Source organism: Numenius arquata, chromosome 9, assembly GCF_964106895.1.
Source record: "Numenius arquata chromosome 9, bNumArq3.hap1.1, whole genome shotgun sequence".
Classification (NCBI taxonomy): Eukaryota; Metazoa; Chordata; class Aves; order Charadriiformes; family Scolopacidae; genus Numenius; species Numenius arquata.
Window position 1 is genome coordinate 17,487,441 of NC_133584.1, and position 20,758 is coordinate 17,508,198.

The 20,758-nt window shown below is 38.8% G+C and overlaps 1 protein-coding gene across 4 annotated transcripts in view; it reads left to right on the forward strand.

The window, feature by feature from the left end:
- The window catches only part of TFDP2 (transcription factor Dp-2), a 40,897-nt gene extending 21,674 nt beyond the window's left edge, over positions 1-19,223 (forward strand). Inside the window, exons 4-12 of one of the 4 annotated variants that reach the window (XM_074153143.1) lie at positions 725-846; positions 3,399-3,446; positions 4,856-5,018; positions 5,567-5,713; positions 8,068-8,136; positions 9,739-9,890; positions 12,210-12,376; positions 18,027-18,132; positions 19,040-19,223. In XM_074153143.1, the coding sequence (XP_074009244.1) occupies positions 725-846; positions 3,399-3,446; positions 4,856-5,018; positions 5,567-5,713; positions 8,068-8,136; positions 9,739-9,890; positions 12,210-12,376; positions 18,027-18,132; positions 19,040-19,223 (1,158 nt within the window). The remainder of the gene's footprint in view (positions 1-724; positions 847-3,398; positions 3,447-4,855; positions 5,019-5,566; positions 5,714-8,067; positions 8,137-9,738; positions 9,891-12,209; positions 12,377-18,026; positions 18,133-19,039) is intronic. The other 3 variants (XM_074153140.1, XM_074153141.1, XM_074153142.1) reach the window with 3 other exon arrangements.
- Positions 19,224-20,758: the final 1,535 nt, after the last annotated feature.

Genomic DNA, 20,758 nt, shown 5'->3' on the forward strand with positions numbered 1-20,758 from the left:
CTGTTTTGATTTGTTTTAAAGATTAACTAATTAATACTGCTTCATTTTTAAATACTATCTAAATTCTTCTGGTGACCTACTTTAAAGAATGAACTTACACGTGATTTAAAAGTTGAGACCAGGTGTCTTAGTGTAAACAACCATTGTACATACAGTTTCACTGGGTTTGAGTAAATGTAAATTCTATCTATACCGTACAGGTGTTATTTAATTCCGTAGGTACAATGTTGTATTATTAGCTTGCCAGAATGCTTTGAGATCTTGTGAATGCTAGAAACTGCAGGGAATACTTTGGCTGAACCTCAGATTGTCTTTGGTACCAAAGACAGACAATTCCAAGAGACAAATCCACTGGAAAGGAGGCTTTATTGATTACAGTGATCAAGAAATTGCCTAGATGTACTCTTGAAGAAAAAATTAGATGTATATAGGCACAGAGCCTATCTGTCATACCTAGTAATTATTGCAGTCTAGATCTTGTCCATATGAATAATACAGTAACATGGTACAATTAGTAGAAAACTTAAGAGCATTGTAATTACTTTCATGTATGAAGATATTCTGATGACATCGCCACTGTATATTTTGGCTGCAGCTTGCATCCACTACAGAATTATTTATTATTATCGTCATCATCTTAGTACCATGCTTAGTATGAATTTTGGGCTGTGGTAACCTCTGTTTTCTTAAGAGAACTGTGTGTTTTTATTTCTAAATTTCATAGATCATAAGCACATCACAAAGACTGACCAGTTCAGGGAGTGTTCTGATTGGGAGTGCGTATAACCCAGCTCCAGCAATGGTCACACAGACACACATAACGGAAGCTTCTGGCTGGGCCCCAGGGTAAGATTCTTGGTTTATTTAAAGATGTTTGAGGATCTGCTCTGATTTTTTTTTTCCCTTTATTTATACTGTTGTATCTTTATGTTGGCTTACGGCTTCTAGTCCTTGCACAAGTAAAAGGAGGCTCTTCAGCGTATTAAGCACTTTTGATGTCTGGAGCATCGGAGCATGTGAACACAGAAGAACAAGCACCAGTCGCTTCACTGTCTGTTTTAATTTTGTTTCATAGCAGTGTCCGTTTCTTTGTGAAAAAGGAGAGTCATAAATTCATGAGCCCTGTTAAAAGAAGCCTTTATTTTTTTTTCCTAAGTTACGGTATATCCAAGGAGCTTTGCTTTTGAGCGTATCAGCGGGTGCCAAGAGGGGAAGAGACTTAGAGGCATTTAAGAATAAAGCTCTAATGGAAAATTTTAAAATGTAATCTATGTTGTATTTTTATGAATGTTTTACAGTAGCAACAAGTTTTCATAGGATTCTGAGGTACTCAGAGCAACGTGACTGTCTTTAGCTCTTCTAAGGAAATCTGGTCTTTACAGTTTTGGTTTGGTTTGGGTTTTTTTGTTTGTTTGTTTGTTTTTTCTAATACCAGTACTTCTGAGCTTTTATGTCTCAAGACAGTGCTTTGCCTCAGAAAATGAACAATAATTTATTTCCATATCTAGGCTAATTTTTGTAAACAGGTGATGAGTGTCAGTAGTACCTTTCCAGGTTTAGAGGTGGGAAAATGGAGCTTCTTAGGACATGGCAGAAATGAGAGTACAATGTTTGTACCTTGACCTTCTTCATTCTGTGCTTGTAAGCGAGGACTGTCATAGGCTTGTACTTCCCAGGTGTTCTGTTCCCACCACAGAGTCAATAAACTGCATGCCTGGCTGAGAAGTTTTTAAGCTTAATTTTTTTGCTGAGTGTGTGTTTATATCCTCAAAATACCTTTTGAATCCACTTAGTTCTGATTTTATTTGAAAAAGGAGTTGTCAAAGATTATTTCTGCAGAATTTGTGTAATGTGGAGGCCAGGCAGAAGTTCTTCCAGTTCCCAGCGGAGGGAAAAGCTGTAGTGCCTGTTCACAGCCTGCTAAACCGGAGAATGAATGCCCATTGGCTTTCTTAAGCTTCATCCAAGCCCAGGTGGTGGAGATTCCCAGAGAAGCCTCGTTGCAGTGCAGCAACCACCACCCAGCAGAAGCAAGGAGTTTGTAAACTGTCAAAATCTTCTGTTTGTAAACTGTCAAAATCTAGACACGCTATTTCCAGTGAGCCTAATTACTGTTTCGCCAATAAAAAGGAGCGAGATGTTCTCCAGACGGGCCAATCAATATTGATCCCCAGGGTAGTCCATACGATAGGTCATATTGTCATCTGAAGAAGAGAGGTGAGGCAGGGTCTGTGGTATTGCTGAACCCCAGCGGCGAGCCCTCGCTGAAGACAGTTCAAGAGGACTGCGCGTCCAGACTCCTTGCTTCACCCATTGTTTACTCCTCTTCGCAGATTCCAAATTGTTTCCAAAATCAAGTGAGACAAGAGCATATTCATTCTCGGGGCTCCGTACAGTCTCCCTCAGCCGGGGTGACAGGCGGGGGGACGCTCTCCCTTGGCCGCCGCTCCAGACCCCTCCCCGCTGGGTCCGGCGCAGCGGGGGCGGTTTAGCACCATGGACAGGGGTCGCCCACCACACAGACCCCGCCGGGGCTGCCGGGGAGGCGTCTGCTGGTGGGCTCTGGGTCGCGCAACCCAATACACGCAGGATTTCATGGCACAGGTCCTCACATCCAGCATTTTTGTTCAGCTCCCTTCATAACACTGCCAGGTTTTTAGCTGCGTAAGTATCTGCTGGGAGCCCTGGTTTTGAAATTGCAGGGTAACAACATGAAGTCATTTACTGATAGTTCTCAAGCACTGTGCATTGTTTCGGCTGCAAGAATAAAAAGACAATTTTGGAAGACAACTGCTGAAATCTTCTTGCTGTGGCTAATAAATAGAATGATAAGGAAACCAGCAACGATTGGTGACTGCTACTCCTCTGCAAAATTAACGTCAACTACTTCTTCAGAGTCTCTCTCTTCAGCTCTGTGTGCATCAGCTCCAATATGAACGTTTAGTGTTTTACCTTGTTTTTTGTTTAAAGATAGCAAAACATACAATGTCCTGAAAATACAGAATATATCTTAGGCGCTGTTTAAAGGCATTTTTCTTCTACATGGAGGCATTTTTAATAGGAATTTTCAAAGAAGCCCAGCTTCTCCTTTTTGATGGGATGTGGTTATCTAGGTCACATTAGCACTTCCTATAGTTCAGATGAAGTGAATTCCTTGAAATCATACGGGCAAAGCAAGGTAAAGTTGGGAATACAGCTTGTCTGGCAGTGAGCTCAGACAACCTCCAAAGTCCTAACCACCTTCTCTTAAATTTTGTCAAGCTGCATGTGTGCTATTTTCCCCTTTCAGTGAGCATGTAACAGCAAACACTAGTACCCAGTAGGCCCCACATACATTGATTTTGTTGGTCTAAATATATAATGTTATTTTCATCTAAGTTTGAATTGTCTTTTCTTAGGGACAGAAAGCGGACTCGAGAATTTATAGAATCAGATTTTTCAGAAAGGTGAGTATTATTGAACATATGTATTTTATGTAAACAGTCATATCTATCTTATTTCTTCAGATCTGCCCTTCAGCGATATGTGTGTCCAGTTCCCACTTTCAGCAGTTTTTCACTCCTCCACGTAAAGTCTTTGTTGTGTGTTATTCCTTGTAGTTATAATTCATTACTCTTGGCTTTATCACTTCCTGATAAATATATTTGCTGTTACAGATTATGATACTGGGAGTTGTGAAAAACACACCACCACATCTTCAGAAACAGGATTGTTCTAGTTTTCAGTGTGACAAATACTCATAAACAGATGGTCTTTTCCTTTGCTTCTGAAACTTCTTTGAGTGCATTCAGGGTGGTTTTATTTGTTTTGCCTATCAGGGGTTACTCAAATTGAATAACTGTGTAGGGATTAGGAGTGTTGGGTTGGGGTTTTGTTTCATCTTCCAGTATTCCTTTCCACTCTTCCATTTCTTCTGTCCTTTCCAGTGTTCTGTTTTCTTAAATACATACAAAATTTTGAAAAGCATTCTGGTATGTTAATGTTTTCCTTAGCTTGTTACTGTTGTCTGAACTAGGCCTTTTTTCTGTAAAATAATAGATCTCCCTGAAACATATTATGAAACCAACTTGTAAAACTGTAATTAAAAAAACAAAACAAAACCCAAAAACCCCCAAACAAACAAAAAAACAAAAAAACCCCAAACAACCAAACAAAAAACCCATCACAGCTGAGCTTTTTAAAGGCTTGTGTTGAAACGTGCATCCAAATCTAGCTTGTGTGATAAAACCAATTGCTTCTGTTTTTTCCATCACCATTATCCAAGCTCTTGCTTTTCTGGAGGCAGAAAGTGAATGGAAAATAATCCTGACAGTTGCCAGTTAGTAATTTGGCACCATAAAAACCAATGACTGTGTACTTATTCTCCACAAAAGAGATTCTTGTATCTCAGCCTTAACTATGCTGGTACAGATATTAAACTTGGTTGTTTGGAGAATTAAGGTGTCTTCTGCTGAATTGTAAATAGGGATGTCTGAGCCTTTCTATTTTAAGCACAAACATGAGAGTTCCCTGTAAATCTGGCTTCTAGGCACATCAAACCTGTGAGGTTTTCCCCCTTTTTTTGGTTACTCTTTTGGGAAACTCGCTGGAGATGAATTTTAAGTCCAGTTGTTCCCAGTAGCATATGGTCAAGGTAGAAATTGCCGAGAAAGGGGATAGGGTTCCAGTGCACTTTTCTGCCAACTTGTAAGAAAAAAGAAACTGATTCAAAAAAGCAGAACAGTTTTATTTTTTCATTTAGGTGGTACATAATGATGCATCCCGATTCCTGTTGCAATAGATAGACCTTTTGCTGTTTAACAAAGTAGCTTATTAACATTTGGTGTATTAAAATAATTACTTTTCTCCTTCCCAGTAAGAGAAGCAAAAAAGGAGATAAAAATGGGAAGGGTCTGAGGCATTTTTCAATGAAAGTATGTGAAAAAGTTCAACGTAAAGGAACAACTTCATACAATGAAGTCGCTGATGAGCTGGTATCAGAATTCACAAATTCTAACAGCCACCTAGCTACAGATTCGGTAAGCAAATATGTGTTGAAATTAGTTGGACCATTACAAAATGGTTTGGTTTATCATAGAATTCTGTCCCTTCTGTTTCTGCACTGTCCTGCCACACTCCATACTTTCCTTTACTTACTTAACTACTTCCCAAATATAAAGACTTACCCTCTGAAAATTAAAAATATAGAATTAAAATGAAGAATTGAACTCCATCTAAATTATAAACAAAATAGAGAAGTCTGCCAAAAGGTAACTCTAAAAAGAGGCTACTTTTGTACCCTCCCTACGTGGGCTTGTCAAGCTTTTCAACTGTAATAGACTTGCCATGACAGGAACTTGCTGCACAGAGGCTTCAAGCAGGTCTGAAGCTTCCAGTTGCAACCAAACGTGCTCACATGGTGTCCAGGCAGTAGGACAGGTGAAGGTGTCCTCTTTTAATGCCACTCTGACCTGAACTGCCATTTTGGCTTTCTACATGTCTATGAAGAATGTGTTCATGTGTTCAGTCTTTTTTTTTTTTCTTTTCAAATCCTTCTGTTGCAATTAATGCTCCGTTGTTTCCTTAGCAGGCTTATGATCAGAAAAATATTAGACGGAGAGTTTATGATGCTCTTAATGTCCTGATGGCAATGAACATAATTTCAAAGGAGAAGAAGGAAATCAGATGGATTGGCCTTCCTACAAACTCCGCTCAGGAATGTCAGAATCTAGAGGTAATGTGAGGAAGATGGGAAATTCTGTAGAGTTCCCAGGTTGTGAGAATGGAGCTGCTCTACTTTAGAAAAAGGGTTTTTTTCTCAATTTGAACCTGAGTGGTTTTGATTCTTGCACACTATGAAAATACAACTTCTGATATATGAATAAACTGAAGGGATATGTTTGTTTATGCCTAGTTCAGTTTTATTTAGTGTACATTACATTAGTATGTATTACATGAAGTTTAAAAAAACCCTGTTTACCTTACAAAAATGGACATTGATTAAATCAGGGATTACTTTTAAGACTAAAGGCTGTAGTAGCCTGAATTAACCAGATGAAAATATCGTACATTTGAAAGGAGACCAATTTTCTATTAATGTCTGTACTTGGAAATGCCATTCAAAGGAAATTAATTGAAAAATAATTCCTGCTAGGATGTTAAATACTAGTGATGAACTGGCAGGGGAAAAAATGAAGTTTTACTTATTGGTTCTTTCCATTATTTTTCCAGCAGGCTAAGAGTTACCATGTTTTTGCAGGGATGCCAGAATTTATATGCACTAATGTTGCTTGTCCTTCAGGCCAAATGCTCTATAAATAAAAAGCACAGTTACTGTATTTACTGCAGCGTGCTGTAATGACTGTAGATACATCTTAATATGTACTATATTTGTGATACTTGGGACATTAAATACCTTAAAAAGTGGATGGGGGGCCTCTGCAGTACAGAACAATGGGTTTTGTGCAGGTTCGTTAACATCAATTGTCTTTTTAGATGTGGTAAGAAAAAAGCTTTTACTGTTCTTGTCCATTACAGCAAGTTGGAAAATAAATCTACCCAAGGAGTATGCGTGTGCTTAAGCATTATACTCCAGGAGTCTTTTTTTTTTTTTTAAATATACAGATAAATCTACATTTTACATGCATTCATGTGAATGCGTTCTCTTCAGTATAGGTTATTCTTACAAATACGGAACTTGGATTTCATTGTCATCTACAAGGATCATGTGCTGTTCACTGTTTCAGGCTCTAATTCCATATGCACAAAATGGAAGCCGGGCATGTTTTCTTAAAATGTTGCTTCCTATGACATAGAGAAAGGAATAGAAAATAAAGCTGCATTTTCATGCTATGGAAATCCAAATTAATTTTGCTTTTACAGCTGTATAAAATGCCATCTCTTCTTACAGTGTAATTCTATAGTAATATTTCTGGTACAAAAATGAGAAATTAGTACAAAAAAGCTTGTTATATAGAAACCAGGTCTAAATGATACCTGTTTTAAGAGTTACATATGTGTCCCAGCAAAGTAAGTCATCTACTGTGCTGTGAAGCATATTTTAAACATTAAAGTGGGCAGGGGAGACACACCGCTACAAAGCAGCACTGCAAATAAAACCGGGGGGTGGGGGGTTAGGCCAGCTAAGTTTTAAAAGGCTGCATCATTCAGTTTCAATGGTTGAACAAAAAGGTAATTTAAGAGTTTAATATTTTTGGGAGCAGTGATACAGTGCTGCTGGCATGAACAGGATGATGAGGAAAAACACCTTTTAAACATGATGACCACGGTCCAGTTCTTCAGTGTTGCCCCAGAACACTATTTAAAATACTGTTGGTTGTACCTGCAGTGTGAGGAGGCATCCAGGGCTGCTGCTGTCCCAAACACCGCATCCGTAGGTTGAGGATAGCTTTGCCCCGTAAACTGGCATTGACAAAACTGTTACAAGAAAAGGATTCTGTGCTCATATAGAAAATGTTGTCTCTACCTTTTTGTTCCTGAGATCTTGTTACTTTAATCAAGTCTCAAATGAATAGTCCAAACAAAAAGTGGAGGTCACTGGAAAGATGCAGCTGATGATCCTGAGCCCAGTCTCCACAGTTAATGGCTTGTAGCTGGCACAGCGGGAGGGACATCACCACTCCAAAAGAGTCAAGGGCAGGTGGGGAAAAAAAAACCCAAAGCAGCCCCTCAAGCAAGTGTTTAATTTGGTGCTAATCCACGCTCCGTGCACAATACAAAAGAGGAGGAAGGGGTGGGGAAATAATAGGCTCTTGTCATAATTGATTCTTTACTGAAGTTAAAATTGTTGACAAAGAAAGACATGACAGTTTGGCAGAGCTATTTTATGAAGAAACTCATGTGACTGTGATTAGTCTGAAAAAAGAAGAAAATATATGGCAAATGGGCTGAAACAACTTGTGCAATTTGCTTACCGTGCCTTGGAATTCCCCACCCTTTACAAGGGAAGTCTGGATTTTTGTCATGGTGCTAGTGCACTGCTGTAGTTCTACAGCCTGTTCAGTTTGGCAGTGGAACAGACAAGATAACTAAGTAATTATCTTGATGCATTTACATTTATTTTTTAAGATAGAAAAACAGAGGCGGATTGAAAGGATAAAACAGAAGCGAGCCCAACTACAAGAACTGCTGCTGCAGGTATATTTAATTATTTTTTCCATAAATTAAATTATCAAGTGCAAATTGAACATGTTGCAACGTCTGAAGTTCTTTCTAGATTTTTTTAGCAGCTGTGACTATACCAGGGAGAAAAGTTTCACGGTTGTGACGTTTCTGGGTTCTAGAGGGGGACCTCTTACCCTGAGTTTGTGATTCATTCGTACCTCTTGTAAAGCAGCACGCTGTGTCTGCCTGCCATGGGCTTTTGCCAGGGTTCTCTGGAGCTTTGTCAGTATTAGTGGGAACGGGAACAGCTCATGAGTCCCCTCTGTTGACTCCAAATCCCCCCAGAGTTACCTTCTCTGAGTAGCTCCTACTGCAAAATTTCTCTTTTGATTCTAAGGTATGAAATTTACAGCTGAACTTGTATAAATATGGACAGAGCTGTTTTGGGGGAGAGAGGCATTTCTGGGTTCTAAGAATGGAAGGCTAGAAAATCCAGCTGGTTTACATTCTGACATGCACCTTTGAGGTGACTTGAGTTTTGGCTTTGATTGCAGAAATCTATTTCAAGTGCATCGTTGCTTATAGAGTAACATTTTATAAATACAGTTATGAGCATTCCTAAGTGTTTTGGTATGTGTGGACTTCCAGTAATCTCTAAGTTTTTTGTGAGGTTACAGGCAATAAGGCTATTTTTTTTCTAGTGTAACTATATTGATACAATTTTCATGTAATTAGATGTGCACTGAAACTTCTAAACATCTGATGCTTCTCCTTTGTTCATCACCAAAACCTGTTTCTCTACTTAGGGCACAATTCTGATTCTATGTCTGACCTAAGAAATTAGCAGCTTCTACAAGAGTAACATTAAATTATCATGGTGAAAATAAGGCAACTCAGGCCCTCTTAACTACTAGTCTGAAAATGACAGTTGTACTCCCTGCAGCTGTCATTATTTCCTTGATTATGTGCATTGTCAAACGGTTTGGGATTGTCTATCCATCTTCCCCTTAAGTGGACTAAGTGTTGCCTCAAAGTGCGTAAGAACACTGACTTCTAGTCCTTCAAACATTTCCTAAAAGCACAAGTTTCATAGTCAGATACAAGAATTCAGTAGAGAGCAAGTGGTGTCATGAACAGCGCCTGTTTAAAAACTTGCAGCGGAGAATTTCAAAACTCACTCTTTTGAGAGAGAAAAAGAGGTTGATGGGTGAGGAGGGGGAGAGAATATGGACCACAGGAGGTGGGGGAATGCTGTTAACTTTTGTTGAGTGTAACTAGCTCCTAGTCTGAGGTAATTATGCATGTAAAATAATAGAGAAGACCTGCAACTCCAGTGCCTTTTCAAAAGGAATGGGGAATCATTCCCCACCAAGCTTTACTGCTCCTTTCTTGTTCCTTCTCCAGGGATTGTGAGGGGGCATAGCCATTAGGGTATGTGGGAAAAAATTGTGTTTAACTTCTCTTCCTGGTGAGCTTCCCTAGTGCAAAGACAAAGTCAGGCCACAACTTTTTAACAGAAAATTACTGAAGGTATTGAGAGTTGGTAAATAAGAGCTATGGAGTTCCACTTCCTGGAAACACTGATGTCTTCTCTTTTGTTGTCAGTGATCATTTTTTCTTTCTTTCTTTCTACAGCAAATAGCATTCAAAAACTTGGTACAAAGAAATCAGCAAAATGAACAACGAAATCAAGGCCCTCCGGCTTTGAACTCGACAATACAGCTGCCTTTCCTAATAGTCAACACAAGCAAAAGAACAGTTATAGACTGCAGCGTATCCAGTGATAAGTGAGTGTTCATGGAATCAATTTTGAGACTTTTATTTTCTTTGTCGACTGGAATTTTTCTTTGAGTAAATGAGATAAATTTTTCTAGATTACTAAAAGAAATTATGTATTTAAATATGCTACTGTCACTTCAGGGGGGTGTTTTGTTTTGTTTTTTAATATTTAATGCAACCACAGTAGTAACAAGAGTAGAAAATCCAGATTAAATTAATTGTTGATCAAATTTGCACTTACCATGGGAAGGGACAGGAACTGTACCCAAACTTTGCATACACAGTACGGGCCTCTGGACCAAGCTTTTAGCGCTGAATAGTAAGATGGCAGCCTAGCAGATGACTCTGGGAACAAAAGTTGATTTCTCAATAATGGCCAAAATAATGCTAGGAGTTGTTAGGAAAAACAGTAAGAAATATAATGTAAAATTAGGTACGTATAGTGCTTTTTTATATTTGGAATACAATATGCTGTCTTATTCTTGGAAAGAGTATAGCATAACCAGGAGAGAGACACAGGAGGGCATTGAGAATGCCTGAAGCTAGCAAAAGGCTTTCACAGACGGAACAGATGGATTCTTTGGCCTAAAAAAAAGAGAGAACTGTGGATTCACAGGTGTCTATAAAACCATGGATGACATGGAGAATGCGCGCAGAGAACAGCTAACAGTTGCTTATTACAGTTAAAATTAAGAGACATTAAGAGAAGATACCATGTGACAGATTTTAGACAAAAAGAATGTAAGTGGGGTTGTAAAAGTCTGTGCAAACAACAGCATTTGATGTTGTTGTTGAAGTTTTTGTAAGTTCCAAAAGGGGTCATGTCAAATCCCTGGAAGAAAACCCATATTTATTAACAGCAAAGGTACAAGTGTAGGGACTTCTCGTGTCAGAGACTGCTAGAAACTGTACTGGAGAAATGTGACTGTAGGTTTCTTTGTTTGGAAACTTGTGGGGGAAAAAAAGGAGTTAGGCTCCTTTCTAGCATCCAGCATTTGACCACAACATGTGGGAGGAGAAACGCAGAGCTATCAGTAAATACAGCCTTCAATCCTTTTCCATAATAGCTGAATTCAGTTATTACTTAGTTAACTACACGGCTGGCTGGTAGTTAGTGTGACACTGGTCTCCCAGCCCCCCTTTGTGTAAACACTGTAACAGTTACCTGACTTGCGCTGCACCAGTCTAGGCAGCAGGAATGTCATTGTACCAATTAAAGGTATAGGGACACATCTTATTTGCCCTTTTAACGTGGTTACACTTAAATAAATACAGCTGCATAAACAATGGGTTTTACAAGTAATACCACATGAGTCACAAAGAAATTATGCCTGTAACTGACACACCCAGTACAAAGCATATAGATTTCTGGATGAAAATATTGCGTATAGGCACAAAAGACGTAACTTTTACAAACTTACTGGATCAGGTATAAGAAAATGAGCATTGAAAAAAAATGAGTATAAAAAAAAAACTCAAAAAAATCCACATGACACAAGCGTGGAGAGCTCATGGAAGACCCACTAGTGAGTTACCTTTTCAAGATCGTGTGTCATGGATGGGTTGCTTTTCTGGGGATAAAGCTTTTGTCAGCAGAAGATGAGGTACTGGGAACAGGCCTTATATTGTAATCCCTGGACCAGTGCTGTCCAGGCTTTTAATAGCCTGTGATCATTGCATAAGGCCAGTCTAGATGCCCCTGCTTTTCTTAAAGCTCTGGTAAGTTTATATCACTATTTCCACTTTTATTTGCAATGAAAGACGTTTTCAGTCCTGCAGCAGAAGCGGTACGTTGTGAACGTACAGGACTGTGAAGAGACTGCTTTGCGGGCTGCAGCCAAACGCATCCAAAAAGCAAAGTTTTACCAAGGTAAATAGGCCAGTTCCCAGGAGGAGTGTTGCATATTAGAACAGAAAGTGAAGTGTAAAAGAAGCAAAAACAAAGTAGTTATTTTGGTGACAGGGCTGCAGGTGGCCTTTAAAAGTACTGGATTTAGTACAAGTGAAGGTTCAGGTTTAGGAAGGCCTCCCTCTTCCCCTTTCAATCTGTTTAATGAGGTAGAAATGTTAGACTTTCTCCCTGCAGTGGTGAAGTTACTTTAATTGAGAAAGTGCCATTTTAAACCCCGTACGTGTGCCAGTCACAGAAAGAGAAGAGAAAAAGTATTTGCTGCACTTTTTTTTTTCCTTTAAGGACTCTTTACAGATAATGAAGAATCTGGACACTTACCTCAGTGCATACCAAAAAAAAAAAAGGAAAAAAATAGGCAAAAAAATCATAGCTGTGCTCTTTTCAAATCCATCTCACTTTGACTTTTTACATGCAGATTTGAATACCTCTTTAATTTCGATAACACTTTTGAGATTCATGACGACAGTGAGGTGCTGAAGAGAATGGGAATGTCCTTTGGGCTTGAGGCGGGCAAATGCTCAGCTGAGGACCTAAGGACTGCAAAATCCCTGGTGCCAAAAGCCTTAGAAGGCTACATCACAGGTAAGTCAGACGAGACTTTTAAATATTGTTCCTGAACAAATGCAGAACATTAGTTAACTGCGCAAATTTAATGATATTAACCTACATAAGTATGTAACATTTGAAGTTGTATGGGAGCCAGTAGGGTTGGTACCTAAACCAGTTGCTTTACAGTTAATTTTGGAAGGTTTATTATAATTGCCCTGTAAACGTAAATTCACGCTGATTTGTAACAACAAACTTCTGAGAGAGCTGCATTATCAATAAATTATTTCTTAAATAACTAATTTGACACCAAGAACAGATTTTCATGGGTTAGCATTAATTTTGAATAACTGTGGGGGTGTGGAGGAGCAAACTGGAAGGCGGCGGCTCTTCCCAAGTTAGAGGAGAAAAAGGAAAGAAAGAAAGAGCATCTTGAACTGGTTGAGCGTAACCTGTACGTGACCCGGTTGCATTACCACTTCCCTCTGCTCGAGGCAGGTGAGCTCTGCCAGGAATTCTCCACCTCTCTGTCCATGCAGACACGCTGCCTGTACTCTCAGTATATGGATGGTAGGCTCTCCTGTGTCCAGTCATTTCCACACTTACTTAACATGTAAACCAGTGATAATTAGATAGAACACATGGCCAGCGGGTGCCATTGAGAACTGAGCTTCTCTAAATAAACCAAGAGTGTCCCATACAGAGGCTTTTGCCTCCCCTAGTCGTACTGTTTGAACAGGTCGGATTTAAATAAACTCAAACCTACATCTCCTTCACCCTCACATCATTGGACTAGAGCTGCTAGAAGTCTATAATCACTTCCTTTAGTAATTGTCAGACTGCATTCTTCTTGCTCTACCCAAAGCTTAAATTTAGCCCAACATTTTCTCAAGTTTCTGGAGGGACTTCATCTGTAAAGAAAGTGTTACCCAAGGAATTCTTGTGTACAGACCTTCATTTTTGAGGAAAGACGGAACAAAGCTATTGCCCCAACTCCTCTACCGACAAGGCTTTGGTCTTGTATAAATTACAGTAGTGTAAAACTCTGTCTTTCACACAGGGACCTTGGAAACTTCAAACATTTGACTTAATTTAAAAAAAAAAAAAAAAATTTCTTAAAGTTGATGCCTTTCTCTTGGCAACATTCAGTTTTCACGTCAGGATCTTTTAAATGCAGGCTTTATATTAAAAATGCTATTTTCTTTTGCTAAGAAAAATATAGTTAAATAGACAGGAAGCTGAGCATGTGGTTTTGTATACTTGATTTTATTATGTGAGACAATTAAGAATGAAGCAGTTTCTTAAAATTTGTATGTCAAAACATTGCTGGATGTAAATTACAATTCAGTTGCATTCACTAAAATTAGTACATTTTAAATGGCTTAACATTTCAAACTACATCAAATGTGCTTGTTTAGCAACACTTGTTTGCATTTTTCCGGTCCCCTTGTTCTGTGGGTTTTAAAACTAAGATTTTAATTTTGGTCCATTTTGAAATTCTACACCAAGTCTTCATAAGGCTGCACTGGTGCCAAAAAGAGACTTTGAAAGACACTGTGGCTTGTTCCTTGCAGGTTCATTCGACTAAAAATTATTTACCACATATTTACCACTAGCGTAAAAAAGAAGAAAGGAGCAAACTAAAATTTCTGTTTCATTTTAAATCCGCATTATCTTTAGAGAATGGGGTTTCTTCACATTTGCAAAAAACCCTGGGTCATAACACTATTTGCTAAGTAAAACCAGCTTTTAAAGATTAAGCATAAAAGTACATGTCTAAACTAGCGATTAGTTCACTTCAGATTCTTTTGCAAAAAATTCAGTCACACCAATGTACTGCTCATGGGGTTTTTTATTGAAAGCACTAAAGGCAAAACAACCAGGATGTTCTTGTGCGAGTGAGAAACAAGTACTACTCTGTTTCAAAGAAACTAAACAGAAAAAAACCCAGATTCTAAGACTGCATATTCTTAAAGAAGGTTGTATTAGGGCTATTTCCCCAGTTGCAGCCAGAAACCCATTTAGAATTTTAACCATAGGCAATGTATTGATTTTATTTTTTACTCAAAATGCATTGAGGCAAGTAATGTTTTTCTTCAGACACAGGTTACATTCAGCTGTTTCAGCCTCTGACAAAGTTAGTCCAGAGTTGTTGTTACTAGACTATGTACATTTATACCATTTTAACCTTGGCAGGCTTTAGGCGTTGTTTCTTAGACTGCAAGAGTAGTGGCATGGAAGACTCATCACTGGGTTTTAGAATTCACGGTTACTTCCATCGTTCTCATGATGGCACTTTTAAGTACACAGGCTTCAAATCAAGGTTTCTTATTTATTCACTGGGTAAATTTCTTACAATCAAGACTAAAGTCCTCCCCCGCTGGCTGACTCCATGAACTCAGCTGCTCTAGAAACCAGTCCTGTTCTAATATGTCTAAGTAGGTAAGTCATTTCCCATACGATGTTAGTTTGACCTTCGCCTGGTTATCTTTTTTCCAGATAATTACTGACTTCTGAACACTAACAGTAGTTTGTATTGTAATGCTTGCTAATAGGACTGCAGAAACAGTTGGAAGAATCCAAGTCTAATCCAGTTCAATGAAAGAAATTTTAAATTGACAAAACACTTGGACCATGTCATCTTTAAAAAAAAAAAAAAAAGAAAGTAACTTCTAGTTGCATTAAACATGCCAGATAATTTGCTCGGAACTGCTGGACTGATGTTGTGTGCATCAAAACCTTATTAATGTATTTTCTTTGCAAGAGGATCATGTGTGTTAGCCATTCTTCAAGTGCCCTCACTTGATAAAAATAGTGTCTTCTAGGTTTTCTATAGGTTTCATTATGTCTTAGCAAAAAAAAGTGTTAGGGTTTTTTTAATACATATTTTAAGTATTACATTGGCAGCGTCTCAGGTGCCTGACTGCCACAGGAATCAGCAGAAGCAAGGCATATTAGCACCATAAAGTAAAATATTATGTGTACCTTAAATGATATTTGTAACACATTTTTATATTGCTCTATTGTCATAATTGATGCAGACTTTTAAAGCCTACAGGATTTGACCCTTCTTGTTTCCCAAAAGGGAGCAAGAGTAGAGGATACAGCATCTTAACCATAATTTAAAGTAAAAGTTAACACTGAAGTGTTGCATTCGCTGAGTGAGGGACACACAACAGACTGTGCTACAACCACGGTACTTGCCGGCTTCTTACTATGGAAAGAGCAATGTTATTTCTAACACAGCACTTGAACCAGCTTAAGACGGCATCCCAGGGGCACAGTCCTAATTAGACATTACTGTCCATTTCTCCATTTTGACTGAGTTACTTTCCCCCGCTTTCTTCATGAGCTGGTTCCAGGTACTAACCTGCAGGCTTTTTATCTGGCAGAGGAGTTTCTGACAATTTAACGTGTAGAACTATCTAGCTCAGGGCTCAAAACGGAACAGTTCAAGTACAAAGGAGGGAGTGAGATTGCTGGATGAACAGAAATAAAACAGACTGAGACAAGCATAAACTCTTGTAGAACCATACCCAAAGTATCCTGTGCCTTTTAAGCCATGCCTGTACTACAGGCAGTTCATGCAAAAGCAAGACCTGCCTTTGTCGGTCGAGTCCTCACTCACAGAAAGGAGACTACAGATTAAAAAAAAAGGAAATAAAAATTCTGAGGCAATAATAGTTGTGGTAACACCATCCCACTTGTACGTATCCCAATAAGGCAGTGGGCAGAGAAAGTGGTGCAGTTCAGGACCTCTAGATTACAGCACTACTTTATTCTTCCCTGCACGAAGACATGCTCTGCAAACTACCTGCGTAACAAGCCTTGACTAGAAAATGGGCTGGAGTTGAGACTGCAGAGATAAGAGCACCCGTTGAATGAATGAGCTTGTCTAGCCATCAACAGTAATCCAATGGGGCACTTTTGCATTAACTACTCAAGACTATCAAGGGTATTCCTTTAGAGGCTTCTCATGTAAAGTACAAATTTCTACCAAGTATATGTATGTCCTGCAAGATATGCCTACATCATAATAAGGACGCCACTCTTAGATTGGACTGTACCATCTTGCAAAGTTTTTTCTGAGCAGCTTTCCCTGGTTCTTAAGTGTAGCTATTGGGAATTTATCCGCTCTGCTAGAAGTAGTAAGTCTTCTCATGGTAGGCAGACTTCAATTTTGACAGTCCTTTCCAGACAGGAAATGGCTTCTTAAACTCCCCATCTTTCACAAACTACTTCTTTTCCCTGGCTCCTCAGGGCCCACTGGAAAATAGAATTTAGAAATATAAGGCAATGAAAGTACAAGGTAGGGGTATGCGCCTATGAACCTTCTTTCTGCCCTATGTGTAAAATCCATACTTGCCTTCACCGTGCTCTTCAAAAGACAAGCTAACTAGCTATTAGCCCAAAACGTTAGTAAAACGCAAGACTGCTAGCAGTGACTTGTTATTCTTCAGGAATATTGAGCATGTACACACAGGTACAGCCCTTCAAAAGACCAGGAAACAACACTGTGAAACATCTCTAATCCACTTTACTAATCTAAATGCAATGCAGTCATTCCAAATGGTTCGGCTGCCTCCTGCAAAGTCAGGAGGAGGCTGTCAGAACATGTTCTCTGTAAAAGCGAACCTGAATTTAGGGCGGTCTTAATGAGAGCCATCCAGCTATGTCCATATTCAACTGTGCTCATCTATTCTGTCCTCATAGATCACCCTAAAGCTGCCACTTACTGTTTTCTGTCGTGTTCCAGTCTGCTGGCTGGGACCTCAGCCTTGCTTTGGAACACATCAGTGAAACACCTTGCTCTAACAAGTCTCTGCAGCACAGAACAAGGCAGCCTGTGAATCCCAGGGGACACTGAGCCAGTTACGTGGCTGTGACAACCGGCTTAAAAGAGTCCCTATGCCAGGCAGTGCACTAGCAAACCTCAAGGAGCCAAAACTTAACAAGAACACAGAAGGACAAATGAGAAAGTGTACGTAACAAACACGTCTAGTTATTCCTCTTATCTGCTATTATAGAACCACTCTAGATAAAATATAAATAGTATAATCCCATTTTACTGCCATTGTGCTGTACAGAACAGAGGTCTGGTGAGGCACAGAAAATAATGGTGAGAACTGTAACTCCTGGTTACATCCAGCTGGCATCACATGCAAGCGCTATGAAAAAAACCTAGACAGTCCCAATAACTTTAGTTTGATTTTAGCTTTGTGCTGAGAAGGAATTTGGGTAGGTCAATAGAAACACCTTATCTAAAAACCAAATTAAAAACACACACACACACACACACACCCCCCAAAAAAAAATACCCCTGAAGTGTAAACCTGTGATTTCATACGGCTACTAGCCAGGGTCATCTGCGGTGTGAATTCTCTTCAGACGCAGGGAAAAGCTTCATAGAAATAACCACAGTACTGAGGGTGAGGGAATGCAAGACTTGAGTGCATCTACAAACACTGGGGGGTGTATACATACGTGTGTGTATATATATATATATGTATATGATTTCATCTTGATTAAACAGGACACATCTACAGTATAAAAATCAACTCAATCTATGGGTACCTTCTCTTCTAAACTAAGGAATCCCAACCACAAAGAGAATGCAAAGTTTAAGATTGTAAAAGGAGGAAAAAATTTAAGTAACTATTGTAAATGCAATTATGCTTTCTTCTAGATATGTCTGCAGGATTTTCATGGATAAACCAAGGGTTACTTTCAAGTTCAGCACAAGCAGTTTCACATTTAGAGGGAGCAGGAGGCAATTCTGATGCTAAATCGAGGTAAATAAAATCATTTTTTATTCAAGGATAGTGATATATGCTTGTGGTACTTTCAGTAACCTCACTATTTCATACTGTTTACATGCAGGGAATGAGATGTTTTCTATTATGGTTGATTTTGGAATGTGAAAAAGTCTTATTCTGCCTTCTTCGATAATTATATTTGAAAGGTCAAATAACATGCTTTGAATTTTGAACATACTGGCTATTTTGTGTCTGTGTTTCAAAAGAATAGAACCACTTCCAAGCCCTTATTATAAGGACATATAATTTCCTGATTAACCTTAAATTCCTGCCTGGGCATGGACTACAAATAGGTAATTGCATGTGGAAAAAAGCCTGAAAAATACAAAAGAATGTCTGGTGTCCAAATGCACTACTGCTTAAGCTCTCATGAAAGCAGTTTAGTCCACACAGTCTAATCATAGTTTTAAATTAAAACCAAATCAACCAAACAGAAAACAAGCACCACCAACAAAAACCCAATCCAAAAATCACCTCAACAACCACACTTTGCTTGGAGGATACCTGTACCTTAAAAAAAAAAATGGAATTAGAGAGTATTCTGGAACAGATTCTTCCTCATGGCATTTCATAGCTTAATTTCACATTGCAAACGTTTCCGAGTATTGACAAAGCTGTGATGGATTTATTCTTCTTTAAGCTTTCTTCGGCTTGAGCAATTCTACTCATTGGTTATGAAGAAAAAGCCACCCAATAATCTTTTTTTATGTGACTATCCAATATTTTAGCAGATTTCATAACTAATAACTGTGTTAAATGTAAAGCTTTTGTTTTTTTCCTTGTTAGTAGCATTTCTTTAACTAAGGAAAAGTTGAGGCCAAAAAGAAAGCCTAAAATTTTATGAGAAATCCTCTAAACTTCAACATTTCTGTTGTTTTGATAGTGAGAATCCAGGGTTGTGTTTGGATGCTGAAGTGGCCTTAGCAACTGGGCAGGTTCCTGCCCCTGGCAGTCAGCAGTCCAGCAGCGCAACATCACGCTACTCTGAATCACGAGGAGAAACCCCATGCTCATTCAATGATGAAGATGAAGAAGATGAAGATGAGGATTCTTCCTCCCCAGAATAAGGACAAAAGAAAACAGAATATACAAAATGCTGCTCATAAGTATTCTTAATGGGAGCTCCTGTTTGGATTTTACTTAAGATTCTTGCCTTGGTTTGCACTGTGTTCAGTGAAGCAAAACAGAAGCTTCAAAACGAATTCATTCACAGCTGAAATTCAAAACTTTTTGTACTTGAACACAGAGCCATGTGCAAAAACAGAGCCATGCGCAGACACAGAGCGAAGTGCTTGTTATCAACTATAACCAAGGAAAAGAACAAAGTCCCTGGAGATTTGGAAAAGTAAACATCAAGTTCACATTGTCCATTTTGGGACATTGTGTCTCAGGTCTCTGTCTTCCCCTTGTCTTTACCAGATGGAGAAGAAAACAGTCAGCCAACAAATGCCAATTCTTGCATTGTCTTTTGGCTGTGCCACCTTTAGGAAAAGGGGGAGAGAGAGAGCACGCAGGAATGCCCTAAAATAGCTATTTAATACTATCTTATATGAAAATTGTTCTAGGGAAAAGGGGCTATTAGAATATTTGCTTTTTTTCTGTTCAACTTGCTGTATAGAAGATTTTTAAAGTAATATAAATTGCAAGTGATTAAATGAATCCTGAGATAGTTTAAATCCATTTTAGATACTCTGAAGTTGTATTTCTAGATTACAATGTACCCAGTATAGCTTCTCCTTTACTGTTCTAACTTTATACTCCCTTTGATTTTATAGCATGTGTTGGAGTTTTTTGGAAAAAAAAAATGCCTCTCTGTCAAGGATCTCAGGCAGCATGTTCTCAAGGCAGTATTTTCAAATTCAGGGTGGGCACGTCACATAACTTTTAAAGTCATAGGTTGAGATTCTTAGGAAAAAAATTAAATTTCAATAATACATCATTTCATGATTTGCCTTCTAGTCAGTTTGGGTTATGATCGACTAACTTTCTTAAAATGAACTTCTGTTGCACTCACCTTGATGCATCTTTGAACAATATTGAAACACTTCCTAAAGTTATGGCTAAAATTACACAACATGAATCCCATTTGAACTGTTAAATTAGAATTGCAACAGGAGGCTCCGTATAGTTAACATCACATCCAATCATAAAAGACCTTTTTTAAAAAAAAAACCAAAACTTGAATAACAGAGCAAAATACGCTGTAGATGTGCTCTTCCCATGGTGTTCTAACATCCAGTACTTTAACTAGTCTCAAAGTTAACTATTTTAATTAGGCAAATCCAGTTTAAAAAGGTGTCACTTCTTTTTAGTTTTTATACTGTATGTAAATAGTGGACCTGTTTCTAAATGCCAGTGTGTGAGCTGGCAGAGCTCAAGGAAGTTGGCTCTGTTACTTAGTTACAAGATCAGGCAGCTTGTTATAGTGTCACTTGGTTGGGCAGTGGCAGCAAACCGTACCCCGTGGCTGCTGTGACCATTACTGCAGCTCTGGTGGGGTATGGCCACATAAGCTTTTACAGACAAACCTGCGCTCAAGCCAACGAGACCCAAAAGCACCGAGCCCGCACTAGTGAGATGAGGTGAGGCTCCAGCTGAAAAG